This window comes from Anopheles arabiensis, chromosome 3, assembly GCF_016920715.1.
Source record: "Anopheles arabiensis isolate DONGOLA chromosome 3, AaraD3, whole genome shotgun sequence".
Taxonomy (NCBI): Eukaryota; Metazoa; Arthropoda; class Insecta; order Diptera; family Culicidae; genus Anopheles; species Anopheles arabiensis.
Window position 1 is genome coordinate 22,510,745 of NC_053518.1, and position 13,812 is coordinate 22,524,556.

The window sequence follows — 13,812 nt, forward strand, 5'->3', positions numbered from 1 at the left end:
CGGATCCTATTCCTGTTATGAACAAGTATCTGATTCCGCAGGTCAACGGTGTATGTGCATCGTAGGATTTAGATGAGGAATTTCAGCTCACCTTTTAGTAGTGAACTTAAAATAGTCTTTTTGTTAAAAACTATTTTTGTTCTTGTTTCTACTTACACGATTTCATGTTTAGTTGATAAATTCTCAATGCTTTGTGACACATTTATTTCGTTTGGTTAACATTACTGGTTATGGCTTGATAAGCATTTTTTTAAGCAAGCCTGATTTCAGTTTTTGGTACACATATCAATATACAATAATTTGTGTTTGAGAGTTATTAATCAATATTTAAATATACGTCAGATATGTTCAATTGTTTTCTTATCCTATCTCTTCCTTTATACCTTCTACCTTGACAAACCTTATTTCCTTGACTTCCGTTATCATCTCCAGTTTAGACAGCGGTTCTCAGGTTGATATCATTTATACTGATTTTAAAGCAGCCTTTGACCGTATTCCTCACCCTATCCTTCTTGCGAAGCTATCCAAAATGGGTTTCATTGACTCACACATTCGTTGGCTTGATTCGTTTCTCAGCAATCGCTCTTTTCGTGTTAAACTAAACTCCTGTTTTTCCAAATCCTTTTCATCCAAATCGGGAGTGCCTCAAGGTAGCGTGTTGAGTCCTTTATTGTTCGTTTTATTTATTAATGATGTTAACTCAGTCATTCCACACGATTGTTTTCTTTGTTATGCAGATGACCTAAAGATTTTTAAATCTATATCGTCTGTTGGTGACTGCGTATCGCTCCAAAACATCCTCAACCGATTTGCATCATGGTGCTCATCGAACCAGCTAGTTCTATGCCCCGAAAAATGTCTTGTCATGTCCTTCAGTCGTTCACGTTGTCCCGTTACGACTGCTTATAACTTTGAGGGTATAGCAATAAATCGTGTACTCTCGGTAAAAGATCTTGGTGTTACTTTCGATAGCAGGTTATCATTCCTCGATAACATTGACGTTACCGTTAATAAGGCTCGTAAAACAATCGGTATGATAAAACGTTTTTCAATCCGCATAACCGACCCTCTGTGTTTAAATGCGTTATATTGTTCGTTAGTAAGACCGATTTTGGAATACTGTGTTGTTGTTTGGTGTCCCACCTCATTTACATCGATTGACCGCATAGAAAGAGTGCAGAGATCATTTACTCGGTATATTGTCAGCAAAATGCCCGGCTTCACGTCAGATACCCTACCGGACTATGAGCAAAGATGCCAGCTGTTGTGTCTGGACTCATTGGAGAAACGCCGTCACATTTCCCAAATAATGTTTGTTGCCTCGCTCATATCTAATGCTGTGGATTCACATATCATTCTTTCATCCCGGCATTTCTATGTTCCAATTCGTTCCTTACGCCCTCATGCTCCTTTATTTGTTCCAAATCGACACACTTCAGTTGGTTTAAATGACCCTTTATTACGTGCTGTGAGATTGTTTAATTCCTGCGCACACCTGTTTGACCATCACCTCTCCTTACCATCCTTCCGATCCATCCTCCGAGCAAATATTTAATAAGTTTAGTTAATAGGTATGTTCTTAAGAATTCAACTCAGACAGCAGTTATGTAAATAAATAAATAAATAATAATTTTTTTTTTCAAAAAATAAATATATTCTTTAACAATTATAGCCCAAGATTCGGTGATATTATATCAAACGAGCATTAATGTTGCAATGCAATTGTCTTCATTTTAAACTTAAAATTGTAATTGATACTTAAATTTGAAAATAATGGGTAAATTCACTGTACATTGATCAATAAAATAAAAACAGTTCATACTCATTGTACCCACTCTCTCAAACCATTAAGTCTCAAAACCCCTTAATTTCACCATTTCGCAGACCTCTGTAACGCTGTTTATGTCCGCTTCAAATTCAATTAAAAATACACACTCACACGCGCACAGAAAAGATCCTCCATCCAGGCGCCGGGAGGAACGTCCTATAATTAAACCTCCATTGCGTTGCAGATCCTTCCAAACGTACATTCAATTTCAATCACACACTTTCCCTCCGTGCTTGTGCTGACATTGTGCTGTGCCCAGTTCGGCACCACGCGCACGGTTTCTTGCAACATTGTACGTTTGCGCCTCAATCAATACGAGCGCATGAGCAGTCGTTCTCGTCACTGTCGCTTTCTTCGCCTGCTGCGGCCTCAGCCGATGCTACGCCTTTGCGATGATGAGTGATGGCTTTATAATAGGAAACGAAGTAAGGTGAGTGCGAGATGTGACGGTCCGTGTGCACACCACACACACATCCTTCTGCTCGTTAACAGCCGGCAGTAGCCGGCCGTTTGGCGTTGAGTGTCAAGATGAAATGGACAGTTGACATTCATTACTACCCTGATTATTATTATCCTCCCCGATGCATCGTGTCGCGAAACGGCAGCATTGATACATAATTTATGATAGACCCTCCCACTAGGTAAGTGCCAGGCGACGTACGCCTAAGCCACGGATCTCTCAACCGAGGTTCCGCTACTTTCAGTGTGCTGGTGAAGTTTCGCCAATCGTAAATGGGAAAGAGATTTGTTGATTTACAACCGAGCGGATTGAGGTGACAAAGAGGTGGCAACACACTCGTCTCATGACTCGATTGCTTCCTCCGCTCAGCTTAGAAAGGAAATGAAAAACTACCCCGTCAGATCTGTTCGCGCCAGTGCCAGTGGGTCCAGGATAGGTAAAAATGACGTCATCTTCCGTAGGGGAAGAAAAACAAAGCAACTGCTAAGGTCAGCATCTCTCAACGTACACACGATCCAAGCGCGCGCGTGTTTTCCCATCTCCCGTGCACACTTACATCACAGAAACGAAGCGGAGGTCACTGCGAGATCCGGTTCCTTTCGCTGACATGCGGGTCCGCAAGGGTTAATCAACGTAGCGGATCCTTTGGCCTCGCCGAGGGCCTCAAAATAATAAAAAATAATAACAACCCGAACCCTGCCGCTTTTCCTCGCCCACCAATCTATGCCGTTGGCTCGGAGATAATCGCCTTTTTTACAATTCCAGTACATGCAAGAGGAATGGACGCGGATAAGGAAGGGAGATACATTATCGTGCCCATAAACTGTGAGTGTGTTTTGAGCAGCAGAATGTCGGGAAGGGAGTGGTGCAGTGTTTGTCTGTGTCCGTGTGTTTGTGTGTGTGTCGGTAGACGAGCCGGATGCGACCCGAGAAGGTGGAGCGCGCTTTTCGGCAGACCAGGGGCGCCATTCAATGGCTCTCACACGGGCAGGGCGGTAATTCCTGACCGACCCGCGAATGGCCAAATTTCTTCTCCTTTCTTTGTTGTTCGCACTTCGCACACTGGTTCGGTGGTTAAAATTGAGCAATAAAACCCTCGCACCGACAAGGTCACTTTATTCGCCTCGCCTCGCAAGGTTGTAATCAAACCAATTCCTTCATCATCCGGGAGCTCGGTGCTAGAGTGTTTCTTACTATCAGTCTTGCTCCATTTCCTTGATTTTACCTGATTTTGCATGATGAAGCTTGCGGAGATACAGCTGCCATAAAATGAGCAAGTCAGATTGGTGCCGCCGTACGAAGAGCCGCACATTCTGGAATCGAAATTGGTGGAAGTTTGATTTTTGGCGTCCTTCTTGCGTCCGAGATTCTCCATCCGGTAGCGGGTAAGCAGAATGATTTAAAATAATTGGGCCAATGAGGTTGGGCTGCAAAACACGGTTTGCATATTTTGTTTCGCTGCATACACACGGCTAGGACAACAAGTGGACAGTGGTGGACACCGTGTGATCAATTAACTAACAAACGACCGGGGGAAACCTGGGGTGGCGTTTTTTCGATGAATTTTTAATCGATGACATTGTTTAATGTGCGTTCGCTTTTAAAAACAAAACGAGAATAACTAATTATGCTTATTACCAGCAATGGGCTGCAAACGATCGATCCACTCCATCCATTTTTCCACTTCTGGAATCAATTTATTGCTACATTTGAGGGTAACGAGTCCTGCTGGAGGCCTGTTATTGTATGCTTCTTGTACATAATTGGTTGCCTGTTGAGGTTGTAGAAAGGTAGCAGTTGCCGTTTCGTTTATGCTCCATAAATTGTGGTAAATTAATAACGAACATTATCCATTTTGATTGGCTTACATAGAGGATGTAGAAGAAATTTTCTTTATTAAATTATTCCTCATCAATTATTTAAGGTGAAAATTATCGAAAGATAACCAAAACTTTTCATTAACTGATTACTTTTATTTTTAATTCAAAGTCCTGCTTTTAAATCTGGTCTTTGTAACGCTCGTCGTCTCTTGATGCTATAAAGCGTAGTTGCTATAATGATTCGATAAAGCATACTTTTAGGCGTTTTATGGGATAGAGTAACCATTGCCGGTTTGTTGTAAAGCAACCAATTATTTTTATTATTTGATGTCTCAATTTGAATGGTAATGTTAATGTGATCATGTAAAATATATACATAGTCGAAGGAATTTTTAATTTTCCGACCTTTACATAATTTCTGATATAAAACATTATTTTCTTCATTGAAAACAGTAAAGGAAAATCCGAACACACCGTGCGCTACTGTCAGGTTACATTGCTGCGTTTATTATTCTTTCTACGTTTCTGACGAGGTTTTCATTTGAGAGAAGCAAAAAAAACTGATTTTTCAATAGCTATCTAAAAACAAAACGAAACAAAAAAAAACACTATTGCCATCAAGTCCATCTAAAAGTAAAGCTACAGCCACGTACACGGCGTCACGTTGTGTGCGCAGCGTGCAGCAGGAAACGTTCCCATTCCTTCCCCGCTGAAAGGTCTACTGTAGCGTTCCTTCCTTATATCGTTCCTTTAAATTGTAGTTTTTGCTAACATTTACCATTTTTCATGTTTTAAGCATTTCCGCATTTGCTTCCTCTTTCTCTCCCGCGCTAAAGTACACGCGCAACATTTACAAAATATTCTTACACACAAACAAAACGGCTTTACCCTACACACACACATACAAACGTGTACCAGCATTATTGGAAGTATCGGGTGGTACATATAAAATAAAACAAACCATCGGCTCGAATGCTATCGTGCACACGTGGGGGTTTTTTGTTTGGGGCTCGTGACTTTACGTTCACGTGGTAACATTGGCTTTGCATAAAACATCGCTACCGTGCTCGCATGCTGCACGCGGATGTGGCTTGGCGGAGCTTTAGGCCACAAAACATGATCTTATGAGTTCAGAGATGGTGAGTGAAAACAAAAACTTATTGTTTTGATTTTTGTGTTTCACTGTGTTTCACTCAATGCTCTCTACGCTTCCTTAGACGGGGAGCCGAAAAGTTTTGCTGTGCCTACATTTTTCACCTCTTTTTTTTCGATGATTCCTTGTGGTGCGCTTTACACATCGCGGTTTTCCAAGCTTTTTTGTTGTTTTGTTTCTACGTAAAACTGCCAGCAGAATAAAAATAATATTTACAGTATCGTATCATTAAACGGGCTGGAGAGCGTGGAGCGTGAAGGGTCGTTTTTGTTTAACGCAACGCGGCGGGATTACATGTACATTTCTACCATCTTCTTCTTCTACTACTGCAGCGACGTGCGTACCTATATTCTGCTGCTACCATTCCTCGTTCTCGTCCTGGTGTCTGGGAGGGGGTTTCGTTTACATTTAATGGACCGTGTACCGTGCTAATTGTACAGTTTCACAGAAACGTGTAATTAGCGCATACGATAGTACACACAGTTGTCCACTGCGATCGTCGTTTGGTGATAATAAGTATTCAGTGGTGTCGATTTTGTTTTTATACAATTTGTATCGTCTTTTCGTCCTCCGCTGGTCTGTCGTCTGGTTTCGTCGGCTTAACGCGTCGCTACATCGCTTGTTCTAGTGCCTCACTGCTGCCTCTCTAAACTAGCCATCTCTTGGGAAGCTTTCATGCCACCTTTGCTGAGGCTTCAGGTTTTCGGTTGCTTCCTTCCAGGGCCAGTTGAATCATTGCTTTTTTTTACATATCACATTTTCACTGCGTGCGCGTGTGGTAGTGTGTTGGATTCATGCTTTTTTTTTTGTTGCTGGGTTTGTTAGTGTTTCTTTTCTTCTTTTATGGTACGCTGAAGTAAGCTCTCTTATCTTTTCCCCCTAACTCTCGTGCGAACCAGTACTACTTTAGTGCAGTTTGAAATAGTCACACGTTGCATCGTGCCGCATGCGAATGCGTGTCTTGAAGACCGTAAGGCAGTACAATAAATATATATCGTTTTCATAAATTAAATCCCACCGGCGGCTGATTGTTCGCACAAAGCTCCGACACATCTGGCGAAGAACTTTACCCCGGTGTGCGGTTTTCTAGTAGTGGCCTGTCGTACGGTGGAATAGGTCTTGCAGGACTATTCTTATATCACTCCTTTCCCACCCCTTGCCAACAGTCCTTGCTGCTGCTGCTCCACGAGTTTTGTGAAATGAACGGTTTGTCGTGTGACTTAGATGCAGCAGAAACCCATTTTACGTTTGCTTCGTTTGCTTCGGCGTTTCCGGGGGTAACGGGAGGGGAGTGGAGCCAGTCTGGATCCTGGTGCACGGGACACGGATTAGGTGGAAATTTGTGTAATGTGCGATATCCAGTCGACCGTGTTGGCCACCCGATGGTAGATACCGGGCTGGCCTCTGGTGGCACATGAGTAGCCTGCGGACACGATACCTGTTGAGGTGTGAAATTCGAATCAGTTTCAGCAACTCCAATGCTGGCAGTGCTTGCCCACTTACCGATCAAATACCATCGGCCAGTCTTCTCGTGCATCAACGGTCCACCGGAGTCGCCCTGGCAGGAGTCCTTGCCACCGCCCCGGTATCCAGCGCACAGCATCTCCGGATAGATGACCACGTTGATGCCGTTCGAGCGATGCCATCGTTCGCACACCCTGTGGAGGGATGGTAAACGAGTGAAGAATTATGGAGCGTAAAAGAGGGAAGAGTTTTAGTATGATGAGACAGGCGAGATGGAGAATGAGCAGGATTTCTTTTAAGAAGAAACGATGCATGACACATATTCTGCACTAATTGATGGTGGATGGGAAGTTATTAGGTAATTTTTACCTTTTTAATTTGATCAAAATTTATTCCAATTTAATTTTAATCGTTTTTCTGACGTAGGAAAATCCAATTAGAAATAGCTGCTCTTTTGTAAATTAGGGCTTTTTGATATTAAACGCCTTAAAGTATGCAACTTTACAGCTTTGTATACCATGTCACGTTTTGACTTCTAGGAAAACGATTTTGAGGATATCAGTTATTTTCTTTTCATACCAAAATTCGTTAAAGAGTAACAAAAAGTAAACAGTAAGTTTGATAAGAAAGAATAGCATAATTTTCATAATTTATGTTAATTCATAATTTATGAGAATAATTTATTTTACTCTTGTTTTGCATTTAATGCTGTTGTTGTTTAGGTTATGCATTTTGAAATTTTCATTTAATAATTTAATTTAATCAAAATATTATTACTTTGGGTTCAACATTGATTTGGAAAACAAAATATTGTCTATTTATTCGATTGAATCAAGAAATATTTTCAAAAGTAAGTATGACGTAAGCGAACCAGCATCAAATCGCAAACGCAAGTAAAACAAATCTAGTAGAAATAAAAATTGCTCAAAAATCCCTATGGAAAACACAACTCGTTACATTTTACAGCAGCCAATACCCAATTTCCCCACACAGGATAAATTCTAACTCCACGCCAAGGCGTACTTGCTTCCTTTAAGACAACAAAATAAATCGCCCCACGAGCTTTCGAAACAATATTGCCCTAGCTACACTTACCGATTATCTAGCACCGGGACGTCGACCGCCTGCAGCGTTTTGGGTCTCAGCCGCGAACCAGGATTGAGCGCTCCCCAGCCGGCCGCCCAGCCGAACTTTCCGAGGAAATCTTCATTCTTCTCCGGCAAACAGATGGGGGCTGACGCACCGGGAAATGGGGCAACAGCGGCAGGAAGCGGGCGACAATCAGGAACAACGAGCGCGCGCGTCCCCACAAGGGCGTCGGGAAATTTGGTCGATTTTCCCCACGGCACGCACACGCGGTGGCAGTGTGGTGTTTTTGTTTGAAGAGAAGAAGTTTTGTTTTTGTAAGGGATTGGTTTGGTTTTCCGATAGTCGGGTTCGGGGATAGAGGACACCGCGCGCGCATCGGGTTGATGTTTTTGATTTTGTTTTTTTTTTCAGTACCGAAAAAATAGGAAAAACAGAAGAGGTTGGAAGAAAACAAAAGGAAAAAAGGGATGTAAAAAATGTACAAAATGAGGAGTAAATAGCACAGCAGAGAAACAGCAGATTGAGAAACTTTTTTCATCGCAAAGGTTTTATCCGCCCGTAAGGAAAAACAAGGATTTAAAGATTAGAAGTTATGATACCGAAAGGTTCTTCGGAGAAAAAGCTAAGTAGGAGTACATAATAACATAATAAGGCAAAGGGTTTAGTTTTTTGCTTCTGAGGGACGGTTTCACTTCTTTTTGCTTCATCCCCAAACTAATCCTTTCTTCTGCGGAAAGGTCTTCCGATGGTCATTTTTCCTTTCACCTACTTACGTTCACAACAGAACCCTCTTTACAGACGGCTAGCTAAAGCGAGATGGAAACAAAATGCAATCCCCCCCCCACCATAACTCCCACTAGCGCGAAGCAGCAGAAGAAGCAGAGGGAAAACAGAAAGAAGTGAAACTGACCCCCTGCTGAGAGGTCTTACCGATATGGGGCATAAAGTGCACCGTCCGCTCCAGCGTCAGCACGGCCACATCGAACCGATCGGCCTGCGGTGTGAATTTGAAGTACGGATGCACGTTGATCGTCCGCACGCCGAAGGTGTAGGCGGGCAGCGGCTCGACCGCCGAGTTGATCACGTAGTCGCCGAGGGTCACGTGCACCTGCCGTGGGGTCGCGCGCGCAACGCAGTGGCCCGCGGTCACCACGTGCCGGCGCGAAATCAGCGAACCCCCGCATCTGGAAAGCATAGACCTGTGTGTTATAGCGTGTCGGAAGAAAGGTGCACCAGAACCCATAGCCGTGGTGAGGGTAGAGAGGGAGGGAAGGGAAACAGGAAAATCGAGACGTCAGGGAGGAAAATGAGTTCACGATCGGTCACGCAACCCGGTGCGCGATAGCGTAAAAAGGAAGAGCGAAAAACCACAATTTTGTAGCAGACCGATCGTGAAGGGAAAGGAAACAGATCATTGCAACATTGCAGTGCAGTGTGCGGATTCAACCGGGACAAAGAAACCATACAGAGAGGGGGGCACAAAATTGGACACAAATGAAGTAAGTAAAAGGGTAGAAAGATTGTGAAATTTCAAAACACGAAAGATACAAAAACAAAGGATAGCACCGTGCCCAACAGTGGACAAACCCAGCCCAAACAGTAATGTAGGTAGGTAAAAGATGAAGAGAAGAAGAGAAGGTGTGGGGATGGGAAAACAAAAAAAAAAATCGAACAAAACACGCGTTAGAGGATTAGTTAATGATTAGTAACAACAACAACAACATACTGATTAAAGACGATAACAACACAACGACAAGAAACTCAACCACTACAGGAGGCGAATGGGGCGCAACGGTTGGAGCTGCTAAGAAGTGATGGCAAACCATTACGCCGGTGACGAAGACGACGACGATGATGAGTCCCGATACTGGTGAGAGTTAATTAGTGGTTATGTTAATGAAATTTTCCCCTTCAATTGGCTGCTAGCAGGCTGCACTGACAGGCGGAATGAGCGCTCGGAGCCTATTTTGAGCCATTGTTGCGCACAGCGCAGGGCACTTGTTTGGCACAGGTGTTCTATCGATGGATGGAGTCGTGTGGCAGCGTCTTTGGACGATGAAGTGTTATTCGATTCGATTAAACCCTCTCGTCCTCCACTGGTGAGGGTGAAAGTCGTCCTTTGTGTCGTAGTGTTGCCTTCATCTTTGCCATGCCTTGCGTCGTTGTAATATGAGTAAGAGTATCAACGTGACAGTATTACAACAGTTGGGACACTGAACGAACTACGTCAATGGCTCATTATTACTAGCTAAGATAACATTATTGCCGACAAATTAGATGTAATGAAATAACAGTAGTTCTGCCTCGCAGGATCTTCTAGGCTTCATGCTGGTAATATTGTTTAAGATTTAAAGAAGCCTCGTAAAATGCTTATGCTCTTGTTTAATATCTCAAAAGTCATGAACACCAGCGATTGTACCAATCAAATGGTGAATATTCTCTGAGATGCGTTTACGGTTTGGCTGTATAGATTACGAAGGCTGCGTCATGTTTTCAACATAATTTTATATGAAAAATATGATGCATAAATTGCCGTCATCTAGACAGCAAAGAGTCGCATGCGGGTACTTTGTCGATCGCTGGTCTAAACTGTAGGTCCTCTGAGTATTTCAGTCAAGATCCTGCTCTGTGTAATGTGACAAAAATTATCCCCTTATATCCTTGAATATATGCTCTTGTACGTAGATAAATGAACGGATTGCATCGGAACTCGTTTTACATTGGTCATTAACTAACTTGTATGTCAACCTCATAAAATTTGGTCTGTTTTACATGCTTATGAATTCAATGGGACTTATCTCCTTAACATGAATTTGTTATAAGTTTCCTATCGATGTAAACTCACCCTATCATGATAACATTTATTTTTATACCCAAGAATAAAATGGACATTACATTCGATAAGCTTGCATATGCCTATGAGTTCCATTGGAATCAATTGTCTTTTTTCTCAAATATTTTTGTGGATATCTAAATTTAACGTGTTTGTGGACAATGTTTAGTCTAGTTTAAACTGAAACTGAAAAATAGTGTAAGTAGTGCGTTTGATATTGAATAGTAACTGTGTAAAACTAAATTTTAATATATGAGAGTAGTGTTCTCCAACCTATGGTCCGCGAACCATTTGTGGTCCTTGACGTTAACATAAGTGGTCTGAATAAGATGGTAGAATAAGATTTCAACATATTTTTGATGACAAACTTTGAACTTAGTCTATAAAATGTATGCATTCATGAGACCAGGCCCGCAGGGGGTGTATTTATAAGCAAAGCCAAGGTTTCAGTGATCCTAAAAATTTTGGTGAGCACTGTATTAGATCATACTGCGCATGTTAATAAATATAATAAATAAATAAATAAAGTTATTCAATGCCAAGTGCAATGCTTAGTCCACAGGCACAGGCACAAAATTAATTTCAAAATGGTATAAACATTTTTAAGAGTGTTCTTCGCTACCTCATTTACTTCATTTGTTCTTTAATGTTTAACTTAAACGTCCTCAACAACACCATCTCATCACTCATAGGTTTCACCGAGAAACCATTTGCTTCGAAACCGAATTATAAATTTCATATATCAACATCATCATTTGTTTGTTTGCTGTGATGATCTCAGCCCTATCTCAGCTATCTGTTCACCCCTTTTGTTAACCGACTCGCTAATCAAACACCATTGTCCGTGGGTGAAAACCAACTCGTCCTCTCACACATTCATCCATCAGGCGTGCAGTGTTGCCGCGCGATATGAGAAAATATTTTAGTTGCTCGTACGATTTGATGCCAACGAAACTGTTTGCTTAATTGAAGTAATTTTCAACCAAATCGACTCCCTCCCACCCACTAAACCAGCATCCGTGTTTGTGTGTGTGTGTTTGTATTGAGTAAGACGGAAGCATTTTCACCGCTTTCTCAAAAACCGAACCAATCCCTACGGCATCAACCGAAACCTTACAGCCGCACCGAGTGAGTGTGTGCAAACAAACCATGCGCCATCATGCCCGGGGATGGGGCAGGTTATCCAAATGCAAATGAAGTCGCTTGCCAGGCACGAGACAACCGTTTTGCAGTAAATCCGTAAGTGTCAGCTGACTGACTGCTGCTCCCTGCGACGCTGTGTCCCACATACTTGCGTACGTGTCCTACCCGGGAGCTATTCCGATCGCCACCTACTTCCTTGCTTCCGGTCCGGCCCGCGGCCATCTCTCGTCCGCTTCCTTCTGTTCGCACAGATTTGGCCGTCTTTTTATTCGGCAACCTCCGGGCGTGGGCGCGCTCTGGCAGTGTGGCGCTCTTGTGTGGTGTAGTAAACGCACTCGCAACTTTCGATTTCCGAGAGTGGTTCACTTTCTTCTGCCGCAGCATCCGGGCAGTGGGGCTCTTGTGCGGGTGGCGTTTTTGGAAGTGTTACGAGGGAGTGGGGAAGATTTCACCCCACGAGGAAGAGGAAGGATGGTGACGGGATGAAGCAACTACACCGCCGACCCGAAATCGGTGTCAGGGGCCATTTTACACGGTTTTCGCTCGCATGTGGGTCATGTAAAAGTCCTCCGCTTGATCTCCAGCGGTGACAGAGCGCGTTCGCCGGGAAGCGAAAGTCGACCATTCTGGATGCTGTGTGTGTGTATTTATGTGTCTGTCTGCGAGGGGAGCGATCCGAGAGGTCTGCGAAAGGCCGCAGCAACTGCATGTTTTGCATTTTCCCGAATTGGAGCAGAAGTGCATTACCATAAATTTAAACCGGCTTTGGTGAAAACACCGCACACAAACGCATTACACAGACAAAAACACACACAGATTTAGCATGGTTAAACACAAACATGGGAGGCAGGGGTTTGGGGACGTTAGGGACGGAATCTGGAAATTGGATAAAAGAGGGGGAGACATCATGGTGGGACAACGTTACCTTGAAGAACCTATCCGGATGTACGCCTGCCAGGGGAAGGAGCCGAATCCAGCATCATCACCACCGACGATCCGCCGCTGGGCCGTCTGCTTTGCCAACGATATTCCGCAACCTGTATTTTCCGGGAATAAGGGGAGATGAGAAAGAAAAAGGTAACAAACGGGGAAAAGACCGTTAGTAACAAGATCTTTTCATTTTAAAGGATACAGCTATGGAAATTTCAATCAAACTCAAAGCCTGCGTGAGAAGAGTGTGTGCGTGAGAGGATCTAACAAAAACAAACAAAAACCAACAAATGGAAACAAACATAATAGTAGCCAATTAAGAGAGGACAGAAGAAAATTGAGTTTGAGTGAGCCACAAGGAACCGATAAGAACGGAAAACACACAGAGTGAGCGTCTGTCAGTTTTGGGAGTGATGTCTTGGGTGGTGTTGAACGTCAACTGAGGGTGATTGGTGTGTTATGGCGAGTGTTTGTTAGTGAAATGAGGATGTGCGATAATAGTGAAAGTAAACCCGTGAGATATAGTATAATGTACATACAGAAGAAGGTTGAATAATTTACATGGTAAAAGAGAGGGCGTTAATATGCACAATGAGGAATGTTTAAACATATGCCGAATTCAAAACATATGGTCATGAATATTCAAAAAGTTGGGCTGTGAAGCCTTTTTCTAAATTATCTATTTTAAAATCAAATTCCACAAAGAATAAAAAAGACGACACGCTATCAACTTTAAAGCTAATTGAGGATTTTTTGTTTTTATTCTTTTCTTACAGGTTGCCCAATGAAGGAACAGTCCGCACACACGATTTTTAATTTTTTTATTTCAATAATAAAAAAGATACTAATATTCTAAGATGTCTTCTGGACATCGCAATGCCTTTAATACATTCCGAAGCATTGTAAACTGACTTAATTTAGGGACATTGAGTGTGGAATTATTGTGAAACCCATACGATTGACTCAAAGAACTGGAGCATACAAAATTTAATTCCTTGTCCCTAACTCTTTCTGACTTCTCAATGATCAGGTTATCAAAATCAGTCTTGTTTAGATCATCATATATATATTAGAATGGTGTGACAACTGAGA

General features: G+C 42.6%; 1 protein-coding gene across 6 annotated transcripts in view; it reads right to left on the reverse strand.

Moving 5' to 3' along the window:
- Positions 1–4,584: 4,584 nt before the first annotated feature.
- The window catches only part of LOC120903833, a 28,378-nt gene continuing 19,150 nt past the window's right edge, over positions 4,585–13,812 (reverse strand). For 4 of the 6 annotated variants that reach the window (XM_040313476.1, XM_040313475.1, XM_040313478.1 and 1 more), the window contains 5 exons: positions 12,716–12,827; positions 8,745–9,013; positions 7,821–7,959; positions 6,765–6,919; positions 4,585–6,699 (listed from right to left, as the gene is read on the reverse strand). In XM_040313476.1, coding sequence (XP_040169410.1) covers positions 6,590–6,699; positions 6,765–6,919; positions 7,821–7,959; positions 8,745–9,013; positions 12,716–12,827 — 785 coding nt within the window. In that variant the 3' untranslated portion in view covers positions 4,585–6,589. The remainder of the gene's footprint in view (positions 6,700–6,764; positions 6,920–7,820; positions 7,960–8,744; positions 9,014–12,715; positions 12,828–13,812) is intronic. The other 2 variants (XM_040313479.1, XM_040313477.1) reach the window with 1 other exon arrangement.